General features: G+C 42.1%; 1 protein-coding gene across 1 annotated transcript; it reads right to left on the bottom strand.

Moving 5' to 3' along the window:
• Window positions 1–5030: 5030 nt before the first annotated feature.
• On the bottom strand, window positions 5031–18712 carry PERP (p53 apoptosis effector related to PMP22). Its single transcript, XM_037045662.1, has 3 exons — window positions 18372–18712; window positions 8582–8722; window positions 5031–6477 (listed from the first exon to the last, which is right to left on the bottom strand). The coding sequence occupies exons 1-3, from the start codon at window positions 18583–18585 to the stop codon at window positions 6251–6253; spliced, it is 582 nt and encodes a 193-aa protein (XP_036901557.1). The 5' UTR covers window positions 18586–18712; the 3' UTR covers window positions 5031–6250.
• Between the last annotated feature and the right edge of the window lie 4862 nt (window positions 18713–23574).

Here is a 23574-nt window from a genome sequence, read left to right as displayed (position 1 = left end):
GTCGGTCAGGAATTCATTCGATCATGTTGGAGTCAACTTCTGACCACCTAGACACCTTCAGAAGAGATTATTCCAAGGGCAAGTCTATTGGCATGAAATTAACTGTGACAAATGCCAAGCTTCCCAAGCATCCTTCAGTTCATCTGTCTTCAATATCTGCACTGAAACTCGTTTTCCTTGAATAAAGGGTTAGGCTTTGAGGTGTTGCTCAACTAGGAGTTGGGTGGAGTAGAATTTGGAAACATGAATTTTCAGTGAAGCATTCAAATTAGGACTATCCACTGGGTAACCAGAAGAAAAAGCAAAGAACAGAGAAAACAGGATTCAAACATGGACCTTCCTTTCAAAGTCCAACTCGGAAATTTTTAGTGATTTGATTTAGTTCCTGTTTCAAATTTAAGTGTACTCTCTTAAAAGTAACTTATTCAAAAACAGTTGATAATAGCAGGTTAATTAGCTTGAGCCTTACTACTGGCCAAACTGGCTGGGCAAACCATTATACAGCCATCTATTATAATTATTTGATGACTCATTATCACTAAGATGATCTTATGCCATTTAAATCAACAGGTTCCAATTCTTCACCAGATAACTATCTTTAAGCACACACACACACACACACACACACACACACACTTCACACTTCACACTTCTGAGTTTTCCTTTATTTCTACAGCTAAGGACAGGAAGTGGCTGAGATGAACAATGGGGCACTGAATAGGACAAGTGGAACGTCATGAAGGCCACAGGACCTGAGCCTTTTCAAGTCTCCCTTTTGGGCTGTCTTTTCCCACACCCAAGGTGTGTTCTTCTAACCTCTGCCACACCCAGATACTCACCAGAATTGCAAAATCTAAGTACAAAGGACTGTGTGTGTGATGAAACAAGCTCAGCTTAGGGAAGAATCATCTCAAAAATCAAAGGACTCTGACCATCCATTGGTGGGTCCCAACCCCAGTGTGTCTTTGGGAATTTTAAAACCTGAAACGACTCTACAGAGATAAGATAAAACTATTATTGCCCCCAAAGATCCATTTTTAGAACTCCACTGCTGAAAAAAACTGTTGCAGAAAGACCCAGGAAAAGAGAGAATTCAAAGAGGTAGCGGGCATTGAACCTCTTCACCCGACTTCCCCAGCCTCTGCTCTTGCCCAGGAGAGGAATAGGCAGGACTTCCAACCACATCTTGGCTGCATCTCTGTACAACAGACAGTTCCTTGTTCAGAGTCAGCCTTCTCTTAGCAATTTAGATTTCAGAATTGCTTGAATTCTTGTTATGGTTTTACTGGAAAGCCTTTGAATTTGTTTCTATGGAAGGGAATCACATATTAGAAGGCTATTAAAAATGTTCACTTGTATCTTCCATCTCAATGAAAGCCAATGTGTTGGGAGTTCACTCACTATGGGGAAATCTTCCCCAAAGGTGGTAAGCTTCACTTCTATCTGCTCTACATGGTTTGTTGGGGTAGAGGTGGAGGGTTAAATAATGAACTTGTGGTTTTACACATTTTATATTAACACAGGCATGGCCATATTTCAGATTAAACATTTACATATATGATTATTAAGGTAAAATATGAGGGATTATGCGTTCACGTCTCTCTGTTTAGAGTAATTGGGTGAAAAAGATCTAGACACGTGACGCATAAAACTGGAAAGGAACCCTCCTTCCACAGATGTCTATTTCCGATCAGGAGTATTCTATAGTAAAACAGAAGCCAAAAGGGGAAAGACGACGTATTTACATCTAAGTAGCCTGTTCTGTCTATGTGAATGAGTATCATGTTTGCCATTTTTCCCACAATACCTATTTCAAAATGCCCTACAAACAATAATAAACACAACATTCTATACATTATATGCATGACTCTAATGTCTAAAAGACTGTGCTTCTCCCAGGACCAGTGATCTGTACCATCAAAAGGTAAAAATGATTTCTTCAGAAAGATGCTCCCAGGCTTTTACTGACAAGGCCCTCACCATCAGGTCCCCAAACCAAGCCCGGACCTGCTGATTTCAACCACACCCCTGGGGTGATTTGGAAAACCTGCGATGCTAATGAAGTAATTACTCACACGGTCCCATCACAGAAAAGTGTTCCAATAGAAGACAGTCTAATTGTGGAAACTCGCAACAGTGGAAACTGTTTTTCAGACACTATGCAGTGAGATATATAGATCCTAGTTTTTTTTTAAATCCGCCCCCCACTTTTTTTCCCTTTCTCATTTCTTTCAGCTGCCTCTCTCACTCCCACTCTCTCTGAAGAACCAGCCCCCACCCAGACCTACGCCTCCCCACTTCTGGCCCTTCACCTTCACGCCACTACACAATGCCCCCCAAACACACTGGGAAGGCACAACCCTCCCTGCAGTATGGGTGGGTAGAGAGGTTGAGGGACCCCTGCCCACACAAGGGGGAAGCCTGAGAATGCCCAGATGGAATAATACCTACTGCACCACGCTCTCCTCCACCAAACAATACCGTAACACTGTATTGCATTCCTGTTCTGTTTTTATTAACTAGCTGTGACCTTGAGAAAATGACTCACATTCTATGCATCCATTTCTTCTCTGAATACTCAAGCCTATATCACAAGGTCGAAATTCACATGGATTAGTACAGGTGAAGCACTTAGAAGAGAGCGTGGTCTTTGGCAGCCACGGTCATCATCTGTGGCTTTGCCTACAGGTAAGCAGTTTTGGCCAGCCGTTCCTCTCTGTAAACCTGCGGTGGGAGTCTGATGGAGGAAGGGAAGGCCAGAGCAGACCTCCAACCAGTCCCCTGATGTACTCGCTCCCACTCTTTGCCCTCCAACTCTGAGCACCTCTGGCACTCACGGAGCAGCACAGCCGTGACTTCCCCAACAGCCAGCTTGAGTTGATTCTGGGCGGTAGCCTCACTGTGCTGTGACATTGTCACTTACTTTTCATCTTGCAGAAATTTGACAAAATCTCAAGTCACCTAATGGATCCCTCTTATGTTATGGATTTAATCCCTCTGTACTTGTTTATTCCCCACTTTTTTTCTATACTGGTCAGAAATGATTATTAAGTAACGTCCACTCCATCATCCTGAATCAGAAGCTCCCTGAATACAAATGAAGTTTTTCTTCTAAGCTTTAGGATTCCTTTGGTTCATAATCAGTCTACACTCATTTAGTTCTTCCAAATAAAAGAAGTCTTTCATTTTAGACTAAAGTTTCATCACCATATTAAAGATTTTTGTCATTGTCTCTAGTTATGAAAATCAATAAAAAAACACACACACAAAAGGCATCATGTTACCCCTTTTCCTTTTCCCAAGAATGTTTGAGTAAGTTAAGAACAGCTACACATACAAGCACACTGAACCAGAGAATTTTAAGGAATCATTTGCAATCAATTTACAGATAAGATTATGAGACCAGTGGGGAGATGAACTGCACAAGCCTGCAAGGCTAGCAAGAGCCAAGACTGGATGAGACCCAAATATGCTCTCTCCAGGTATGCTTAGAAAAAACAAGTCAACTCAGGATTCGTGTGCATTTTATGAATAGAATTGACTTTCAGCAGGAGTTGGCAGCAAAAATCAATCTAATTAAATTATTATGTCTATATTCTTTCACTGTTTTCACTTCCTTAAAAAAGGAAAGCTATCAAACTTTATAGTCAGTCTAGCTGTACATAGTTTGGAAGCTAAAAATAATTACACTCCATAGTTACCTTGTGTGACAACGGAAAGACCTTGACACATTACTTCTTTGTTACATCCAACAGTAAATGGCACTTAGCATATCTGGCTACTTTTAATGGGAGCATGAGATAATTGCTTGGGAACCTAGAACTGCTTATTTAAAGGGTGAGGACTCTTTAATATAATTACGGAGCCAAAAACTACCTCAGCTTCCCCATGGGAAATGTCATACCATGCATTGTTAGTCTTCAGAGGGCTTCTCAAATTCTTCGTTACTGTCCAGAATTCTCTGGAATTCTCCTGCTGCTTATGACCTAAAGATGTTGGTCTTGGTGAGTGTGAACCAGGGAATGGAGGATCTCTACACTTGAACAAAGCTGAAGGAGGCGGACCATTTTAGCCAATGTAATGACAGTGTGTCTTTGCCTGAAATGTTTCAGGTTGAAATGCTTCTGTTACATCATCTCATTGGCCCCAGGAAGTTGTATTTTTCCTAAATGTGCATCATTCAGATATAGTGTCTTATTCATTGAAGAAGAAAGTTGCATGGGAAAAAATTCAAAAACAAGAGCCCATCTCTCAGAGAGCCTTGCACCCGAGAGTCATTTTCACGTACAATGGGAGACCCAGTTTCTTAATCACTAGATATCCATCATTTCTTGAATTAATTTTAATGCTATTAATTCTATTTTTTAAATTGTTTTATTTATTGATTTGAGAGAGAAAGGGAGAGAGAGAGAGAAATATCAATTTGTTGTTTATTTATGCATTCATTGGTTGATTCTCATATGTGCCCTGCCTGGCAACCGCAACGCTGGTATATTAGGACGATGCTCCAACCAACTGAGCTACCCAGCCAGGGTACTGTGCTATTTCAGAAGATGACACTTTTAACACTGTCAGTTACCATTCAAATCCTCCAGCAGTCACAGAATTTTACAAAATTATTGTTTGGTATCAATAATTATGTAGACCACATTCTGCTCAATTTATGATGAGAAACATTCACCTCATATTTTAAGAAGGATAAAAGACCGAATAGCTAACATCACTAAGAAGAAATACCTCCCTTCTCCCGCCATGCCTCTCTGCAACCTGTCTTCACCTTACATACACCACAGGAGAATTAACCCACAACCCATGGTGGGAAATAAACTCCTGCACAGGAGAGTGGACTGGGGCACTTCTCACTGTCCCTCCACCTGCATGAAGAAGATCCCATCTCAAGGAAGAAGCAATTTTCATCTTATTCAATGTTCTTACTATCCAACTCAAAGCATTTTTAAAAAATTCTTTTCTCCAGATTTGAATTAAGAAAAAAGACACACACACACACACACAAAAATGCCAACTAGAAACAAGATTACAAAACCTGGTTTATTGGGAAAAATTCATAATAAAAACTGCAGTTGCTTATTCTTCAATTTACAAAATAATTTGATACATCACATGAATTGGTATTCATTGTATACGTACAAATGGTAAAAAAATAATAATAATAATAATCCATGTGATATATCATATATTTCCCATTCAGAGATCTCACATCCCTGAATTCTCCTGTTGCATGTTTTACCATAGAATTTTGAATAGGTCAACCAAGTAAGACCAGGTTTTTAACTATACTTAAGTTTTTGTGTACAGTAGCAATCTATCAGAAGCTGTGTCTATATGAATAGAGCCTCGTCAACTGAGATGAAACATTCAAGCCATGTCCTCTCCTAAGGTTGTTTCGGGGTCACTTTTGTGACAGCAATGGCTTTCCTAACACTCTGTCCGGGACAATGAATTAGACCCAGACCATCTTTCAACTCAATCTACTCTGGATCTGAACATATAGACACAAAACAATATAGATTAATATGTAATTTCCCCACACCCCAACCCTGCATCCCAATTTGAAAGAGAAATTTTTGTCTTAGCATTCCCCGCCAGCAGGCCTCATCACTGCAACACGCTTGGGCCATGAAGGAGTTCTTTCCTAAATGACATTTCCAGTTAATGCGAAGCTTAGCAAAAAATCACTTATAAAGGATATTAATAAGAAATGCTCACAAATGATATGCATTTAGGAAACAATTTTCCTTCTTTAGGTAGATGAAGGCTGAGAAAATATTTATTTTTTACATTTCTTTTAGAATATTTGGTCACTCACAATTTTTACCAATACTTCCATGTTCTCCTTTTCCCAGTCCATTTAATCTGGTAAAAACAGACCATTGATCAAATGACTTAAATCTTAGAAGCCTTCTCATTTTTGCCTTATAAAATGTAAGTTTCATAATCATATTCTTTTACACATGCCATATAAACTGTATGGACAGGTAATAAGGAAACACTGACATATTACAAGTAGTTAAGTTAAAAAGAAATAAGTTTTGCTTACCTCTATAAAGCATATGTAAAAGCCGAGTACGAAACTAGAACACCCTTTAAGAAACATTTTCTCCCCAATCGTTTTAACACTTTGACTAGTCTAATGACGTGAGCACTGCCACCCCAAACGGGTTCCAAGTATTCTGGAGAACACAGTTTCTTCCTCTGGAATCCGTCCTGGTGGCAGGAGCCCTGCCCCACCTTAGGCAGATGTGTAGAAGTACCTGGGCTTGGCATTGCCCAGAAGGTCGTCTTCATAGTTGGGGAGGCAACAGAAAAAGAAGGAACAGCCGATCAGGATGATCGTGGCTGCCCACCCGAAGCCGTAGGCCCAGTTGTAGATGTAGTTGACAGCGGGGTTGGCGTGAAGGGAGAAGGTCTGGGTGTACTTCACAGGGTAAATTACCAGGGAGATGATCTGGAACACAGCTAAAGGAAAGAAGAAAACCCCCAAGTATGAATGCATGCACACATGAATGAATGAATGTAAGGGAACAACAGATTAACACCCTCTCCCAGTATTTTTGTCTTTAAATAAGTGTTAACTCCACCTAAATCATGCTAATGAAAGGGGCTGGTGTATCTAGTTAATCATAAACCAAAAGAGCTTATTAAACATTCTACATCTGAGGTAATTTGCACTGAGCAGAATACTGAATATAGGAAATATGGACAGAAAGCAAACAGAGAATCACTCTACTGTCCAGTGTAAGTATTACATAGACTGCAGTAAAACGTGGTGTGTAATAGAAAGCAGGATGGTGGTGCCGATTCTGTATTTTCCTCTTTGAATTTCCTGCGCCAGAGGCATGGTTACTATGTTCAGAGTCAGCAAAAATAATACATGTAAACACATACACATGTGCTTGCACACACACCACCACTCCATTCAAAATACACCACTGAAACAGTCATTCTATAAACAAATGCCTACGTGAAACGGTGAACCACTGATGCCAATGATCAATGCTGAGAATCGCTAGGTACTTTGTGTAAGTGAAATCATAACATTGTTGTCCTTCTGTGTCAACCTTATTTCTCTTAACATTATGCTTCCAAGGTCCATCTACATTACAGCATACAGCAACACTTTATTCCATTTTATGGCTGGATAATATTTTATTGCCTGTGTACACATGCACCACATTTTGTTTTTTTCATTTATCTGTTGCTGGAGACAACCTGGGTTGTTTCCACCTTTTGGCTGTTGAGAATAGCGCTGCTATGAACTTGGGTGCACAAATGTCTGTTCAAGTCCCTGCTTCCGGTTCTTTTGGAAATAGAAGTGGAGTTGCTGAGTCATATGATATTTACTAGGATTTTTCAATGAACATTCATGTCCTCGTATGTTATTTTCAATGGTGATGTAAACAGGCATCCATCTAGCCTTCCAGGTCATGTAAAAGCAAGGTATAGGAAATAGGTTTCTTTGATAAGGGCTTATAAATTGGAACTACAAAGAGCCAAACAGAAGCCGAGGTAGGATTCAACAGCATTCCTCATATCTTTTGTGATTTCACATAATTTCCAGTTTTAAAATGTTATTCCAAAAGCAAGTGTTCAAATATGAGGAACACTGGAGAAAGCTTTATTTTTAATCAAGAGGAATTTTAAATGTACAGGCGAGGGCAGAGTGAGGCCTGCGAACACCTTTCCCCAGCACAAAGGGCTCTTCCTCCTGGCTCACATCTGACCTCATGGACCTCTTTTAGTCTCAAGCTTCGGACCTGTTTCCTCGGCCGTAGTTGGATTCCTGCTTTGCTCTGGTGAGCCTAAGTTATCTTGAAAAAGGGCATCCGGCCTTGCTTTGCCCTTATCAGTTCCTCCTCCTGTCCCCTCCTCCGGAAAATCCAGTTTTGCATCTGAATCCAACTCAGTGGCTGGGTCCTCACCCTTCGACAGACTTCCCTAAGGCCAGGTGCCTTCCTAAAATTTCAGATTATTTTTGCTCCTAGAGGCCTGGTTCTATATTCCATGAATAGATATTTACTCAGAACCCCACCCACCTGCACTGCTAAATTTCTGGTCCCCCAGCACTGAGGATGAGGCTGGTCCAGAGCTGGCCTCTCCAGGGTCCCCCCATCCACTGCAGAAGACCCTTTCACGACCCTCCATATCCTAAGACCAGGAAACTCCTTCAATAAGTAGAGTGGCTCAGGCACATTCCTGCCCCTCAGCATGGGGCTCACAGGAGGCCCGCCCAGGGCCCACTATGGAGACACGGAACCTCCAGGGCGGACTCGGCCCGGACGCCTCAGGGTAGGGGTGTCACTGGACACAGGGGTCACCCACAAGAGATGGCATACACAAGGACAGCCTTCCTCACTTGGATGGGGAGCACAGAGGAAAGGAATGACACCTGGGACACAGGAGGAAAGGGATCTAAATCCTCTGAGACTTCTGCCCTCAGTGACACATTTTCTGAGATCACATTAGGAACTGTAACTGCCAGGGATCTTCCTTCCAGATTGGACACTCCCACCCTGAGGTCCGCGGAAGGTGTGCACGGACAACTGCTGACACACAGCCTTACCAGCCAGGGCCAGCAGGCCTCCGATCACTCTCAGGAAGACCAGCATTTGGGGTCCGCAGAGGGCGAAGAAGGAGAGGATGAAACAGATCACCAGGATGATAAAGCCGCAGAAGAGCGTGGCAGCGGCGGCCCTTCCCCACGCTGCAAGAAAATGGAAACGGTGATTAATGAACAGGCATGCCAGATTTAAAGCTCACTTATCAAGGTATCGATAGAAATTTTTTTCTTCCTACTAATTATGTTTGAGCGGAAGAACAGTTTTTCTTTTGACAATACTTAAGCATCTCCATGTTTCAGAGGGAAATTGAGTGATGCATATATAGGACATTAATACACAGATACACAGTAATGCCTTGCACCCCGGGTTTTAGGACAAATGTTTACTTCATTAAACTTGTTTGGCATTTAATAAATTGGCCACATAAACTGGTATATTTAAAAGGTTCATTCAATTTCTAACACAACATGACCATAAAAAATAGCATTTTCGGTGCCGAACAATCCAAATTACAATCTTTAGGAAGTGTTTCAAACACCTCTAAAAGGACCTATGTTTCATATCGATATTTGGTTCCGTGCAAAAATAATCTTTGAAAACATAAACTTAGGACTAGGCAGAGATGTGAACTAAAACAATTTAATTGTGAAGTGTGCCTTTTTTTCTTTGAACACAGGCACAGTCTTTCTAGATTTTTGCCTAAATTTTAACTTCTGAAGTATTCAGAACTTATTGCACAAGAGTTCTTTTTTTCCCCCAAGAGTTCTTAATTACTGATGTTGGCCCTAGAATGGAGTTCTAAGCTGGGAGACCCTCAGGGGCACCTTGGCCCTGTGTCCTGCTACTCTGCACCCAGGGACACGAAGGGCCATGAACCTAGGCTAATGATTCCAGCCAGTAATTCTACTGTTCAACCTGCTCTGGTTTTCAAGATTTCATCACACACAACCTTCTCTCTAGAGGCGATAAGTGACATTTATGAAGTAACTGCTCTGTACGAGGTGCTGGGCTAGGAACTTGACATATTTCACTCAATGAATCCTCACAATAACTTTTTAAGGTTCACACTAACATCATTTCTTTAGAAATGAGGCTACACAGTAAGGCTTTTAAAGTTCAAAGAGCCTGCCACAGCTACATAGGTACTACGTGATTTTGGCAGAGTTTGATCTAGAGCCTGAATTCAAAACATGACTTTTTTTAGATATAATTTACATACCATAAAACTCACTCTTTTCAAGTAATTTAGTGGTGTCTCTATTCACAGGGTTCTGTGCAGCCATCACCCCTTACAATTGCAACCTTATTATCCCCCCCAAAAGAAACCCAGGTCCTTTCTTTCTCCCCTTCCTCCACTCATCTTCTTTCTGTCTCTAAATTTGCCTATTCTGGGCATTTCATATAAACAGAATCATACACTATGTGGCTTTTTTGACTGTCTCCTTTCATTTAGCCTAATGTATTCAAGGTGCATCTGTGTAGTAGCAGGTGGCGGTACTTCACTCCTTTTACGGCCAAAATATACTCTATTGTATGGATATCCCACAGGTTGTTGTTTTTCCATTCACTCATTAATGATGAACATGCACTCTTAACCTATTACTCTTCATTTCATTTGAAAAGCAGAGTCCCATCTCCTCTGCGCTGGTTTTGCTCCAATGCTAATTCAGCTCAGCTGACCAAGTTCATCCTCACTTAATTCTAGGTCATTGGACTGGTCAAAGCTAAAGACATGGGGTAGCAGAAAGGGCAAGGACTCTGGAGGCCGAGCTGGACCTCACTGATACTCAGCCTCCGTAACAACGTCAGTCTGCGCATCTGTTGACTGAGGCAAAAAATACCGTATTTCAATATTTTGTAAGGCTGAGAGCTTTTTAAGGACCAGAGCTTTTGTGTGAAAAGTCACAAATCTCAAAAAGTGCCCCCCGTATTCCTATGATTCTCCTCCAGTAACTCCAGTTTTCATTTTATTCTGCGTTCACAGGGCTCTGTGATGTCACACGAACGTTGGTCCTCAGTCACCCACTGCTTGTTCTTCCTCTGTCAAAGGCAGGTCTGAGCTAAGTCCCCAGTTGCCCTCACCAGCCCCCACATTCCCTCGGGATCTCCGGATTCGTGAATGAAGACACACGTTCACACGCTCAAATGCCATGTTTTTATACAACTACCCCTTTGTGGCAGTGGTCTGGGTGGGGCTGAGTGGTCCTCGTTTTACATTCATGATTTTTATTACTTCCTTCTGCATCTTCTTCCTCTTCCTGTGAGATCAGTAAGAGATTTTAGAGACAAGGTAAAAGAAAAAAGTCTTCCTTTAAAATAGAAATGAATAAAGTCGAAGTGTGAAAGTGACTAAATCTTTTATTTCACGTTTGCTTGGTCCTTCAAGTAGGTGATTTTCAATAGAAGAGGAACCATGCATTGAAAAGAACATTAATTAGCCCTGGCTGGTGTGGCTCAGTGGATTGAGCGCGGGCCTGCGAACCACACGATCGCGGTTCCATTCCCAGTCAGGGCACATGCCTGGGTTGCAGGCCAGTTCCCAGTGGGGGACACATGAGAGGCAACCACACATTGATATTTCTCTCCTTCTCTCCTTCCCTTGCCCTCTCTCTGAAAATGAATAAATAAAATATTTTAAAAAATAAATAAAATTATAAAAAAAAAGAACATTAATTAATCAGGTTGTCTCAAAGTTCAGTCCATACCCCCTGGAGTCAAAATCATCAGTGGAGCTTATGAGAAATACAGATTTCTGTGCCTCTCACCAGACCTTCCGAGTCATGGCTGGAAGGGCTGTGCCCAGGAATCTGCATGTAGTCTGTGAGCATAAATATAAACACAGACCATGTTAAGAACTTTTCTTAGGCTATGTTAACTCAGTTATGCCTTGCTCATTTACAATGCTGATGCATCAAAATGGAAAATTAAGGACATTTTGTCTTGACAAAGCCGGCTTTGGAAGCGGACCAGTAAAACCTGCTCCTACAGCATGGGAACACCCAGACTGACTCATTTAACTACCGTTTAAGGCAGGAATCTTGGCTCGGTTTTAAAGATTCTACTCTGACTGATGAAGGACAAGGGAGGCAAAGCACCTCCTCATGTCAATGACTATCTTGCTGTAAAACGATGAGATGGATCCTCATCAGCAGGGTCCTCCAAGCCCAATATTCCATCCGACAAGGTGACCGATGGCCATGTAGACTTAGGGCTGGCCATTCTCCACTGTCACACATTTCAAACCGCTAGGTCTGTGCCCTAAGTACCTTTGGTCCCAAGTTCATTACCCAGAATGAACCTAACATCTACAAATTTCCCCAACTCTTTTGCTAATTATTTATATATTTACATTGTACCACGGTCTACACCGGGGCCACATCAGCCTCGAGGTTACCTTCAAAGGGCTGAAATAATTTTAGGACTATATTAATGTAACCACTCCTTAACTGTTAAGAAGTTGAAATTACATTCGGCCCTTTGAAGGCAACCTCGAGGCTGACGTGGCCTCGGTGAAAATGAGTTTGTCACCCCTGGTCTACACTGTATCATACGTGCCAACCCTAATGGAAAATGTCGACTTTTAAAACTTGTCCTACAGCTACTTCTGTGAGTCAACAGACGGTTCTCAGTTCTTCAGAGGCAGACTGTCCCTCTTGAACCATTCTGAAGATGAGTCTGCCCTTTATTACTACTTTATGCACTTTAAGTTTTATTGTCTTAGTCCTAGTTGTGTTTGTGTGTGAGTACAGGGAAGCAGGCAGGATTCTGATTGGATTATCCTTCTCTGAATTGAGGCCACAAAAGCACCCAATACTCCAGGTCAACAGAGTTTAGGAAAGCTTTTTGTTACTTTGTTTTGTTTCCTGAAGGGAAGATAAACTTGGTGTTTTTATACATAATCTGTTAGGTATATAATGTATTATGAAATAAGTTTATTTTCTAAATACCATTTGGAGAAGTTCATACTATCAAAAACCCAGCAGCATTATAAATCCACTTTTAAATAAGATTAATTGAAGTTCAGTTTAGATCAAGAGCAGCTTATCAAGTTTCGCTCTGGCCTGCAAAGATGCAGCATTAAATCAACAACATGGAAACCAGTCAGTAGTTACTAAAGAAATTACGAGCTTTTCCTGGGGAATGCTTTTAAGTTTTCAGCATGAAAATGAACCTTTTTTTCAGCGATTACACTTGAAAACACAATATAATGAGGGAAATACAGCCAGGGAAAGGCCAGTATGGTTAATAGGTAAAAGCCAAAAAAAACCCCAAAAAGTAAAAACAAGTAACTTGAATGTCAAGCCAGAGCCAGAAACCATAAATCAAACTGAAGTTTGTGAAAAGAAAAAAAAGCAAACTTCTATTGTAAGACAAGAAGCGAATTGTTGCTATTTTTTATACCATTGGTATTATGTTGGAGACTGTCACCAATTTTCCCCTTAAGGTTAGTATTCCTTTCAGTGGTTTTGCTGCACTCTTCAGTAGTGTTACTTGTGGGCAGCAGTTCCCAAAACAGTCTGTGGTTGAGCCCTTATTCAGTGCCCTGCAGACACCGACCTGTTACCCACCTAGAGTGGGGTCCCTTTGCAGAACAAAGGATTCAGCCATTAACAAACCCAAAGGCCCCACCTCGTGAATCTGAGATTCTGTCAGATCTCTTCATATTGTTTCTATAGGATTCTTTATATGACACACAGGCACAACTGAAAAGTGAATAGAATCATAACTGAAAACTAAAAAAGATCCTGTCCACAGATAAATCGAGGCATGGGGGGGACGATATACACAAAAGACTGTTGCATGTTCAATGAGGAAGTAATCTGCAGGAGTGCAGGCCAGTGCTTCTGAAACTTAAAAGTGCTTGCGACTGCTTCTGAAACTTAAAAGTGCTTGCGAATCACTTGGGGATCTTGTTCCAATACAGATTCTGATCCAGTAGGTGCGGCCTGAGAGAACCTGTCCAATAACCTCTGAGACAATCCTGGTTCTGCTGCTCTGGACACTTCGAATAGCAAATATCTACAGGACAACTCCTAACAGGACTCCAAAGAAAAAAAGGAAGAAGCAATTTTGCAGAGCTTTTGGTCGGGGCAACACACAGCTTTAAAGGAGGAATGACAGGGTCACCAGGGGAATTCCACAGTTGGTGTGAGATTCCTTACATACTCTGCATTTTCTCCTGAACCAGAGCCGGGTGATAAACCACCCTACTCAGGAAGATGTGACAGCAGGGAACTGCACCCTAAACTCACACAAAACAAATAGCGAATGTAGGACCTACCCTTAAATACTTAAAAGTCTGTCAGACAGAAGAAGGCTGCAAAGCAGAATTCACAGGGAAGCACGTTTCTGCTCCATCAGTAGAAGAGGGAAGTACTTCTAAACCAATAGCACTGTCGAGAGAACCGAATTAAATTGCTCAACAAAGGGGAAAGCTCGGACCAGTCAGGGTGGTGGTGATGAGGGCACCTGGCAAAGGCTTACAGAGGTGCACTCTTATTCCCTCCCAATTCTACTGTCTGGGAGACCGTCTCCGCCCACGGGAAGAAGACAACTTAGGTCTCTAACAATGTGAGGGCACTGGTCTAGATCACTGGTTCCTAGACTTCTAGATTTAAATAAATAAGTATATGTACTTATTATACATTGTATATTTATTATACATTAATAAATATATTTATAGCATTTATGTATTTATCATTAAGAAATATATTTATACATTATATTTATTTCATAGTGTAAAGTATACGTATACTTTACACTATAAAAATCAATTGAGTGGCCATATTTCTTTACTTTGCCATGTAAGGACGTGAATACATGCCTGCAAAGAGTAATCTATCTACTAATGCCCAATTTCTTAAAATAAGAACATTTTAATACCTTTCCAAAAGCCACAAGAGCATCATTTCAAACTAAAGTCCCTTAAATCGAATTCTGCCTTAATGTAAACCGATTAACGTCATGCTCATTTTTCTCATTTCCTGAATATTTAAGAAGCATGGGGCTAAATGGTCTAAAATATTCCAATTCTCTGACTTATCCATGAATGACCTCATATAACAAAATTTAATTCGCTCTGCAGTGTCAAAGGGTGTCTGGGGTAGGAACTCGGCTCTGCACTTCCGCCCAGATAAAGGCAAGCTCTCTTCCACATCTGCTCTCCACCCTGAGAAACTGGAGCTTGCTTGGGATTTGTGATATATACCACTGATACTTACGATATCCTCCTGACGTATCTTTTTTTTAAAAAAACGGAAAGAGAAGGGCTGGCTGGTGTGCCTCAGCTGGTTGGGCGCCACCCCACAAAGTGAAAAGCCTCTGGTTCGATTGCGGCCAGGGCACATGTCCGGGTTGCAGGTTTCAGTCTCAAGTCGGGCTGCCTACAGAAGGCGGTCGATTGATGTTTCTCTTCCTCTCCTTCTCTCTCNCCTGAGAAACTGGAGCTTGCTTGGGATTTGTGATATATACCACTGATACTTACGATATCCTCCTGACGTATCTTTTTTTAAAAAAACGGAAAGAGAAGGGCTGGCTGGTGTGCCTCAGCTGGTTGGGCGCCACCCCACAAAGTGAAAAGCCTCTGGTTCGATTGCGGCCAGGGCACATGTCCGATTGCGGCCAGGGCACATGTCCGGGTTGCAGGTTTCAGTCTCAAGTCGGGCTGCCTACAGAAGGTGGTCGATTGATGTTTCTCTTCCTCTCCTTCTCTCTCCCCTCCCCTCTCTCTAAGATCGAAAATATTTTTAAAATTAAAAAAAAAGAAGGGAAAAGAAAAAGAAGGGCCCCCAGCAGGGGAGGCAGTTGGTTGGAGCACCGTCCAGGAAAGGGGAGAATCCTGGTTTGATTCCTGGTCAGCGCACATGCCCATGCCCAGGCCCCGTCCGGGTGGATACAAGAAGGCAACCAATCAATGTTTCCCACCTCAGTGTCTCTCTCTCTCTCTCCCCCTGACTCCCTTCCTCCCTCTCTGAAAGCAATGACCCGTCCCCCAAAAAACACTGAAAAAGATACCAGTAGTGCAAAAATAGCATGTGTGAAAATGCATTCAGATTTAATTTTGACATTTTATGTGTAAGTGAAATTCAAATGATCATTTCAATGTTTAAATCTAGAGTTTCTCTCCATTTTGAGAAATATAAACCACAATTTTAAAAAAAAATTCAAACAGGTATCTGTAAAGCTGGGTATTTAATTGTTACTATCACAAAAAGAACATACTCAGCATGTAAATGGTTTATTTATAGAGAAAAATGAGGTGATATGGTAATCTGAAATTCTTAAAAAACTGTAAATAATGGTGAAGACCATAATATTCTGCCTTTTACATAATATTAAGGAACTATTTACCTTTACTTAAAAAGTCTGTATTATTTAGTATTAATGCCAATGCTTGCCAAGAATAACCTGTGTTTTAATGCCAAAATTAATATATTAATATTTCAAATATCAATTAATAAAAGAGATGGTCAAGCACTTTGTAACTAAAAGGTAAACTTAGTAGTCACTTTGGTAAATCACAATGTTTATTTCCTAGTACATATCAAGAAGTTTTAAAAAAAATGACGTACCCTCTCAATTAATTCTCTGTATTAAGATATTTTCATCAGAGCTATCAACCTTATTCCTTGTTGTGTTTACACATATGTGGGAGTGTGTGTAAACTGCGTGCCACCTTTCAGATAAAGGAGTGTAAACAGACTGTCTTCAGCAAGGCCTCATGGAGGCCATCTGAAATGCCCAAATCTTGGCCCTGCAGCGTAGGAATACACGATTGCTACACTTGTGGGGGAAAACTAGCTAACAGTCTGTCCAGGAGGTGGGGCAGGGGTATAATAAACACTTCCATTCATCTTTGACTACAACAGCCTGAGACGGGCCTTGTATCTATCTTCTCCTTTTCATAGTCACCTAATGACAGTGGGCCCTGCCTTTATGATATAATTCCAGGTCATCCTGGCACTCAATTATTTTTGCAAAGGTCACAGAAATAATTAAATTTTCATTAATTTTCCATTAATGAAAATCAGTCAGGCTGGAAAACTGAACTTTTCCAAAGACTAATGTCTCTATTAAATTGATCTACATACACTGGGTCAATGTCTTCCTTACAATCAAGTGTTAATGCTTTAGACACTTAATTAAAAATAACAAATTAAACTGAGAAACAAAACCTGCTTACTCCCTTCCAATACAAAGCATTGTATCAATCTGAGGTTGGAAGAGCCACACCCTAGGAAGGTGAGCTCACCCTACAAGAAAAACAAAAAGTGCATTGTGCATATTGCACAAGAGAGCTGTGACCACAGCCAGAGCTGCTGGCCAGGTCATGTCCCAGCACTCCAGTCCTTACAGGCCACTAACTTCTTGTTTCACGTGTGAAGTACTCCTGAGTATTCTTAGGGTCTGCATTAGTCTTTGGAGCGAAGTATGACCATCATAGTCTGTTTAAAAACACACCTATTTGAGCAGACTTATTAAGTCCCCTACAGAACACTGAGTTCAAGTGCATTTTCATTACAAGATACAGATACACTATTTCAAAGAAATCTGTTCTTTTTAAAAACCTAAAAGACGTTCAATAGTACAAACCCTGGCAGGGGTACTGTTCGTGTTTTAAGAGAGGAAACACAGACTCTAAGGGAAGCAGAAATTCCATTCAGTCTTCGCCTTTTATGACCGGCTGACGAGGACCATGCCTCCTCCTGGGGAAAAGCTCACATGGGCACTCCCAGACAACTCCACAGTCCCTAAGCATCAGCACCAAGCCCCTGTCAGAGGACCCCAGAACTAAACAGCTTGGTTGGAAGCTCCGGGTCACTTGGGGGGCGGGGGTAAGTCAAGTCAATGGTCCCAGCAGGAAATGAAAAAAGGCAGGGGGCCTTCTTTCTCTTTCTCAGTTAAAATTATTAAACCCGGTTGGTAAGGTCCCAGTGAGTAGTACTTGGCTTTAAGCTTCTGATTCTGTTCCTAGTTAAACCCAGCTGTTCTTCACATCTACTGGTTAGCAGGGGGTGGCATCAGAGGAAAGCGCGCTCTCCACTCTCCCCTCAGGACTAACAACACGTTAAGCACCGTGGCTTCCTCCATGCTGGGAAAATAAAATACTCCCTCTGCAATATACTACATTTGTCAACTCTCCTTCATTTCGCTGGTGTGGAAAACGTGTTTGCTTTTTCGATTTCAAGTCACATTCAAATCAAGGTTTCTAAAGAGCAAGGCCATGCTTAAACCAAAACAAACAAACAAAAGAAAAAAACACCTCCCCCAAGACAAAAACTAACAAGAGCTAGACTGAATGTTAAAGCAGTACAGTATCGACTGAAATCTTAACTGCTGAAATTTTGACGGAGAGAGCTTTTCCAATGGAAGACGAGCTGCTTTCATTTAGTTCAAGTTAATCGAATAATAAAACATCAGGGAAGGAAGAACCGGAGGAAGAGGCAGAGAGGGAGGACATTTCCATTTTTTCTCCAAAAAAACCATACTTTTTTCATTATATTTACTCCTCAAACCTTTTCAAGTGGCTGAAATCATCCTTTGCCCAGAACCGACAAACCCTACGGTAATTTTCTTCCAGTGTTGAGCCTGGTTTTGGCCAAAGCCGCTATTTTACTGCTTTGGTTTGCTCAGGTCGAATGCTGGAAGCTCAACTCTAAACGGATTTATCGTTTTTTAATCACCCATTATCCCTGACTGTTCCACACCCCTTCGCAAACAGCGGCTTCGGAAGGCCGCGCACTCCCACTGAGCCCGGGGGACTTCCCGGAGGCGGCGGTGGGCGGCACTCACCGTAGTCCATGAGGCTCTCGCAGCCATCCGCGGTGGACCCGCTGCCGCCCCCCTCGTGGTAGCATCGCCACCACAGCGAGGACGTCTGGATGTGGCTACTCGACTGCACCCAACCCCGGCCGGACAGAGCGATGATGTCGAAGGCGATGGCGCTGAGCAGAAGCAGGGGCAGGATCCACCTGCAGCGCTCGCAGGCCAGGCCGCAGCGCAGCATCTCTACGGTGGCGGCGGCGGCGGCGTGAAGGACAGGAGCGCGCGGGGCAAGGTCGCGGGCCGAGAGTGACCGGCGAGTGAGGGCCGTGGGACAAAAGCGAAGAGGCGGCGGGCCGGCCCCACCTAGATTCCGGTGACTCAGAGCGCACCGCCCAGACCTGCCCGGCCCCGTCGCGGAGCGCCCGGGTGAGGCGGGGCTGGGCTCAGGTTACACGGGGTGTGGGTGAGCTTTCCCCGCCCGGGCGGCCTCGGTGGCGCCTGGCCAAGGGGCCTGAGGCTGGGGGCTCACGCTGCAACTGGGCGTGCCTCCGAGCTTCCCCACGGCCTTATTTCCCTTTCACAGGATCCACTCACTGTAAATGGGTTGTTTTTTTTTTCCCCTTGCGCTTTAACGTTTACACGTTTTAATCTGTGCAACACCAGCTAAATGTTTAACCTCTGATGTCAGATAATGATCTGATTTTCAACAATACCATTATTTACGTTGCAGGCAGTCCGAAATGAGTGTTCAAATTGCACCCATGGGTCAGTGCTGCACTCCGTGTAAATGCTTGTGGCAAAAAGAAATAGGCCCCGAGACTGTCCCAGGCGGAGGCTTCCTCCTGGGCTCCACCTTTGTACCTTGTACCGTGGCTCCCTTCCTACTCTTACCTGTTTACTTGCTGCCTTTCCCACTGGGTTGCCAGTTACTGGAGAGCAGAGGCCGCGTTTTATTGGTCTGAGTATCCCTGGTGTCCTGCGCTGTGTCTGGATGTGTAAACATACTGAATTTGAACTAAAGCGCCCCTGTGTTTCAGAAGCGCTTCATGTGGCTTCCCGAGATAGCTTCACGTCCTGAGTGCCGCCGTCCCCCGCCCCCCCCCCGCCCCCATCACAAATCTCTCCCTTTCTAAACCCCATTTTATATACTCTTTTCATTTACTGTTGAAGTCTCTCCAAATAAAAACCATTTGTCAATATGCATCCGGAACCTAAAATCCCACCTCCAGTGTCCCATCCCTGCTTCTGTCACCAGGTGACTCTTTAGGTGTGGCCTGGTGAGTGGGGCAGCCGCTGGGAGTGGCACTAAGGAGAAACAATTTTTCTGTGTTGGGCACTTCAGTGACCTTGGGCAGATCATGAAAAACAGTCAATGAGAGTCGAAGCTTATCTTATACCTCCAAAGATTTCTAAATCCCTTACCTTTTTTTCTATTAGTTTAACATGAAAGAAGAGGGAACATAGAGATGTTTAAAATTCATTCCTCTGTATTGCAGTTTGGTGCCCAATAGAAACAGTACTCTTTGCTCTGACTCAGGTCTCTGATAATCTTTGAAGACAAATGAAAAACAGTACAGAGAAAGTATCTGAAAATCACAGGACGTAGTTTCCCGAGCCTTCATTTACACAAACCAAGGTGACATATTTTCACCAGAGGCAAATATTTTCACTTTCAAATAGTACAATGGGGCATTTTGGCAAGAGTTAACTCTCTATGGTGAGGATTGTGTAACAAAAATATGCTCTTAGAGTTTTCACAAGTAATGAAAATATTTGATTAGCCGTATATAATGTATTTATGAGGAAAATGAAATCCTTACAAAACAGCACTGATTATGAGAAGAGGGTTCCAGACAGAGTATTCTGCTGGTATCTCAGTATCTCTGAATAATTTCACAACAGACACAACTGCTCTTTTTTTATTCTAGTAGGTTTGAGAGAAAGAACTCATTAATGCTGAGGTGAAAACAAGGGAAGTATTTCTTTAGAATTTCTGGAAGAGACTAAACCAACTGTGGTTGGGTTCCCACAGGACCAAACAGGTCACTCCAGTTCCGATCATGTCTTACACACACTGTGTGGCACCAGTCCACTTAATTGACTTCGGTCCCAGTTTTTTTTTAATCTTTAAATGGAAGTGCTCACTCCATTAAAAGAACTAACATACTAGACAGCTCAGGATAATGCCTGCACAGAGTGAGCCACGGCTAAGGGTTGACAGTGATGACAATGATCATTTTCACATAGCTTCCTCACTGTAATAAGGTTGGAAAGGGGTTTTTTCTTGTTTATAAGGAGCAAATTCTGTACATGAATACCAACTGTAAATCATTAAGTTATCTCAGGCAATGCAATCTTTCAGTCTAACCACATTCATGAAATGATGGATTATGGTAGGAAACAGACAGTTAAATAGCTCTCCCTGCTGGATAATATAGGGATTGCAGGGGACTTGATGACAAATTACACCTGGAAATCAAGTTTTTGCTTTTATAGATTTGGCAGGGTTGTGTTTGCAAAACCAATGTATAGCACAAACAAAAATATATAACTACAATTTTGGAATAAAAATTTGTAGTTTTACTCTCCTATCCAAAGAAAGTAACAGTAATGAAGTAACAGATGAGTAACTCCCATCTGCTGGGAGTTTACTAAGTGCCAGTATTTCACACCCTCCTTACGAGGTGCGCGCTAGCCTGACCTTCATATAGACAAGAATACTGGGGCACAAAGAAATTCAGTAGCTTGCTGAATACTGCAGAGTCCCTGACTGGCAAAGCCACACTCCACCTTAGGCAGTCTGACACCAGAGACAAATGCTATTTACAATAACCACTAATAAGAGTTTGAGATATGTTTCTCCAAAACTTTCCTTCTTTCCCTCACAAACATCCAACTCGCTACCAGTTCTCTCCCAAGCTGTAATGAAATGACTCCTCCCCGCCCCTCGCCCCAATACACACACACACACACACACACGCACACACACACACCCCAAGCTGCTGTTCTCTTACTAGTAAACCAAAGTGAAACCCATGCATTGGAATATGCCCTGAACATGTTCTGGTTGGGCAATCCGAATTCTCACTGACCCTGTGTTTGTTTCCCCTCTAGTCCTTGTCCAACTTCTCTTCTCCCTGCTCAAGCAAACTTTTAATTCTCTCGACTCTCCTACCCCTTTTCCTCCCCCAGCAGACTGTAATCTCTCTTGTACCAGTGATGTGATGGCAAAAGCTTAACAACTAACTTTCTGAAGAAAAAAATCCTTAATTTTTAGCAATTGCCAATTTCCATAATGTAAATACTCCCCCCTTGGCTGGTTTCCAGCCATTGACTTGATGTCACTAAACACGAAATTAGGAAGAAATATACATAAGCATCTGTCGAAGCTAGTAAGCTCACTCCACTGCATCTACCCCCATACCCTACAAAAACTGCTCTCTTTTTCAAAGGTCACCAGTGACCTCGTATTCCCCAAATTCAGTAGATACCATTGGCCTCTTGGTTACACCAGGCATTTCGATGTCCCTCTTCATGAAATGTTCTGTAAAGATGTTAAAGCCCAAAGACCACCAGGAACTCACCTGTGGGGAAAATCAGGTTTATTAAGTCACCGCAGCAACGGAGACAGAAAATCATGTGGCACTTTGGGGATGTTGCAGCGAAAGGGTATCAGGAGGGCCTGGGAATAAGAGGTTTATGTTTGGTGATTTTGGAGAGAGTTCAAGGAAGTGGGTGTTTTGTTGTGAATTATTGGGTTGTCCAAAAAGTCCATTTTGTTTCTTCCATAAAATATAAGACAATTTTCATTTTCACCAATAACTGTTGATTTGGATATGTTGAGCATTTCGGCTATCTCCAGCATGGTATAAGGTTGATTGTTCTCAATTAATGCCTCGGTTTGATGGCTATCAACTTCAACTGGTCTACCCAACCGTGGAGCATTGTATAGAGAGAAATCTCCGTCATGAAACTTTGCAAACACGTTTGATCAGTTGTAGCGCCTTCTCCATACACTATACAATCTTTTTTTTGCATTTCAGTTGCATTTTTGCCTTTCTTGAAATAATAAAGCAAAATTGGCTGAAATGACCCATCTTCAACATTAAAATGGCTACACAAAAATTCACCAATTTTGGTAATTTTAAAAATGCATGCTAATATGTGAGCTGTCACAATACAATCTAACAAAATTGTTTATTTTTTTAAAGACTTTTAAAATTTATTTTGATTTTTTAGAGAGAGGGGAAAGGAGGGAGAAAGAGATAGAGATAAACATCAATGTGTGTTTGCCACTCGCACACCACCTGCCCGCAACCCAGACATGTGCCCTGACCGGAAATCCAACCGGCGATCCTTTGGTTTGCAGGCCAGTGCTTCATCCACTGAGCCACACCAGCCAGAGCACAAAATTGTTTCAAATGAAGTTAAACACAACTAAGTGCTACTAGAGCCATCTTATGGAAAAAAAACAGTGACCCGTTTGGCCAACTCAATACATTATGTTCTGAAGACTGCTATCTTATTTTATTGTTGCATGGTGGGGTTTTTTTGTTTGTTTGTTCTGTTGGTTTTCTGTGTTTACACCTAACTGTGGAGTGGTCTTGTTGTATCATAACTACAGAGTGACCTTGTCTGATGTTCATATTCTGGGAAAAATTTTTTTCAATATTGGATCATTATGGCCTAGCTATAGGGTGCCAGACCAACTACCAGCTGTCAGGGATCATTTTTTTGTTTTGTTTTATTTCTTACTTTCTCCTTCCTTCCTTCCTTCCTTCCTTCCTTCCTTCCCTACTTTTTTTTTCTTTCTTTCTTACTGGCTCTGTATCGAATCTCTCCATCCATATCTTCTCTTTCTCCTGAATGTGTTAGTCTTCCTCTTCACCTCCCCACCCCCATTCCCAGCTCTCACCGTGTTGTATTCTCTGGGTTCCTATGCTTTTCTGTTCATTCTGTTCTTTTCAGTGTATGCGCTGATCTGTTCATTCTATACATATTCTTTGTGTTACACCATACACTTTCATAATTTCAACTCCTGCTGATATACTCATGACTTGCCGATATGTATGTCTTTACCCCATGCTTTTCCCCTATGCTTCAAACTTTTATATTCAATATCCAGTAAGATGGCCCTACTGAGATTCTCTCTCAAACACTTTAACCTTAACCAGCATGGATTTCAAATTGCCCTCTCTTCTGCTAAACCATTATCTTCTTTCTGAAGCCC

This window comes from Sturnira hondurensis, unplaced genomic scaffold, assembly GCF_014824575.4.
Source record: "Sturnira hondurensis isolate 20B ecotype Veracruz unplaced genomic scaffold, ASM1482457v3 Scaffold0004474, whole genome shotgun sequence".
NCBI classification, from domain to species: Eukaryota; Metazoa; Chordata; class Mammalia; order Chiroptera; family Phyllostomidae; genus Sturnira; species Sturnira hondurensis.
Note: the sequence above shows the minus strand (reverse complement) of the source record. Positions and strands in the feature narration are given on the sequence as shown.

Coding starts and splice junctions, on each gene's coding strand:
- PERP (XM_037045662.1), bottom strand. CDS start 18,585: ATGCTGCGCTGCGGCCTGGCCTGCGAGCGCTGCAGGTGGATCCTGCCC. Junction 8,723..18,371: donor CGAGAGCCTCATGGACTACG/GTGAGTGCCGCC, acceptor ATTTTCTTGCAG/CGTGGGGAAGGGCCGCCGCT. Junction 6,478..8,581: donor AGGCCTGCTGGCCCTGGCTG/GTAAGGCTGTGT, acceptor TCTTTCCTTTAG/CTGTGTTCCAGATCATCTCC.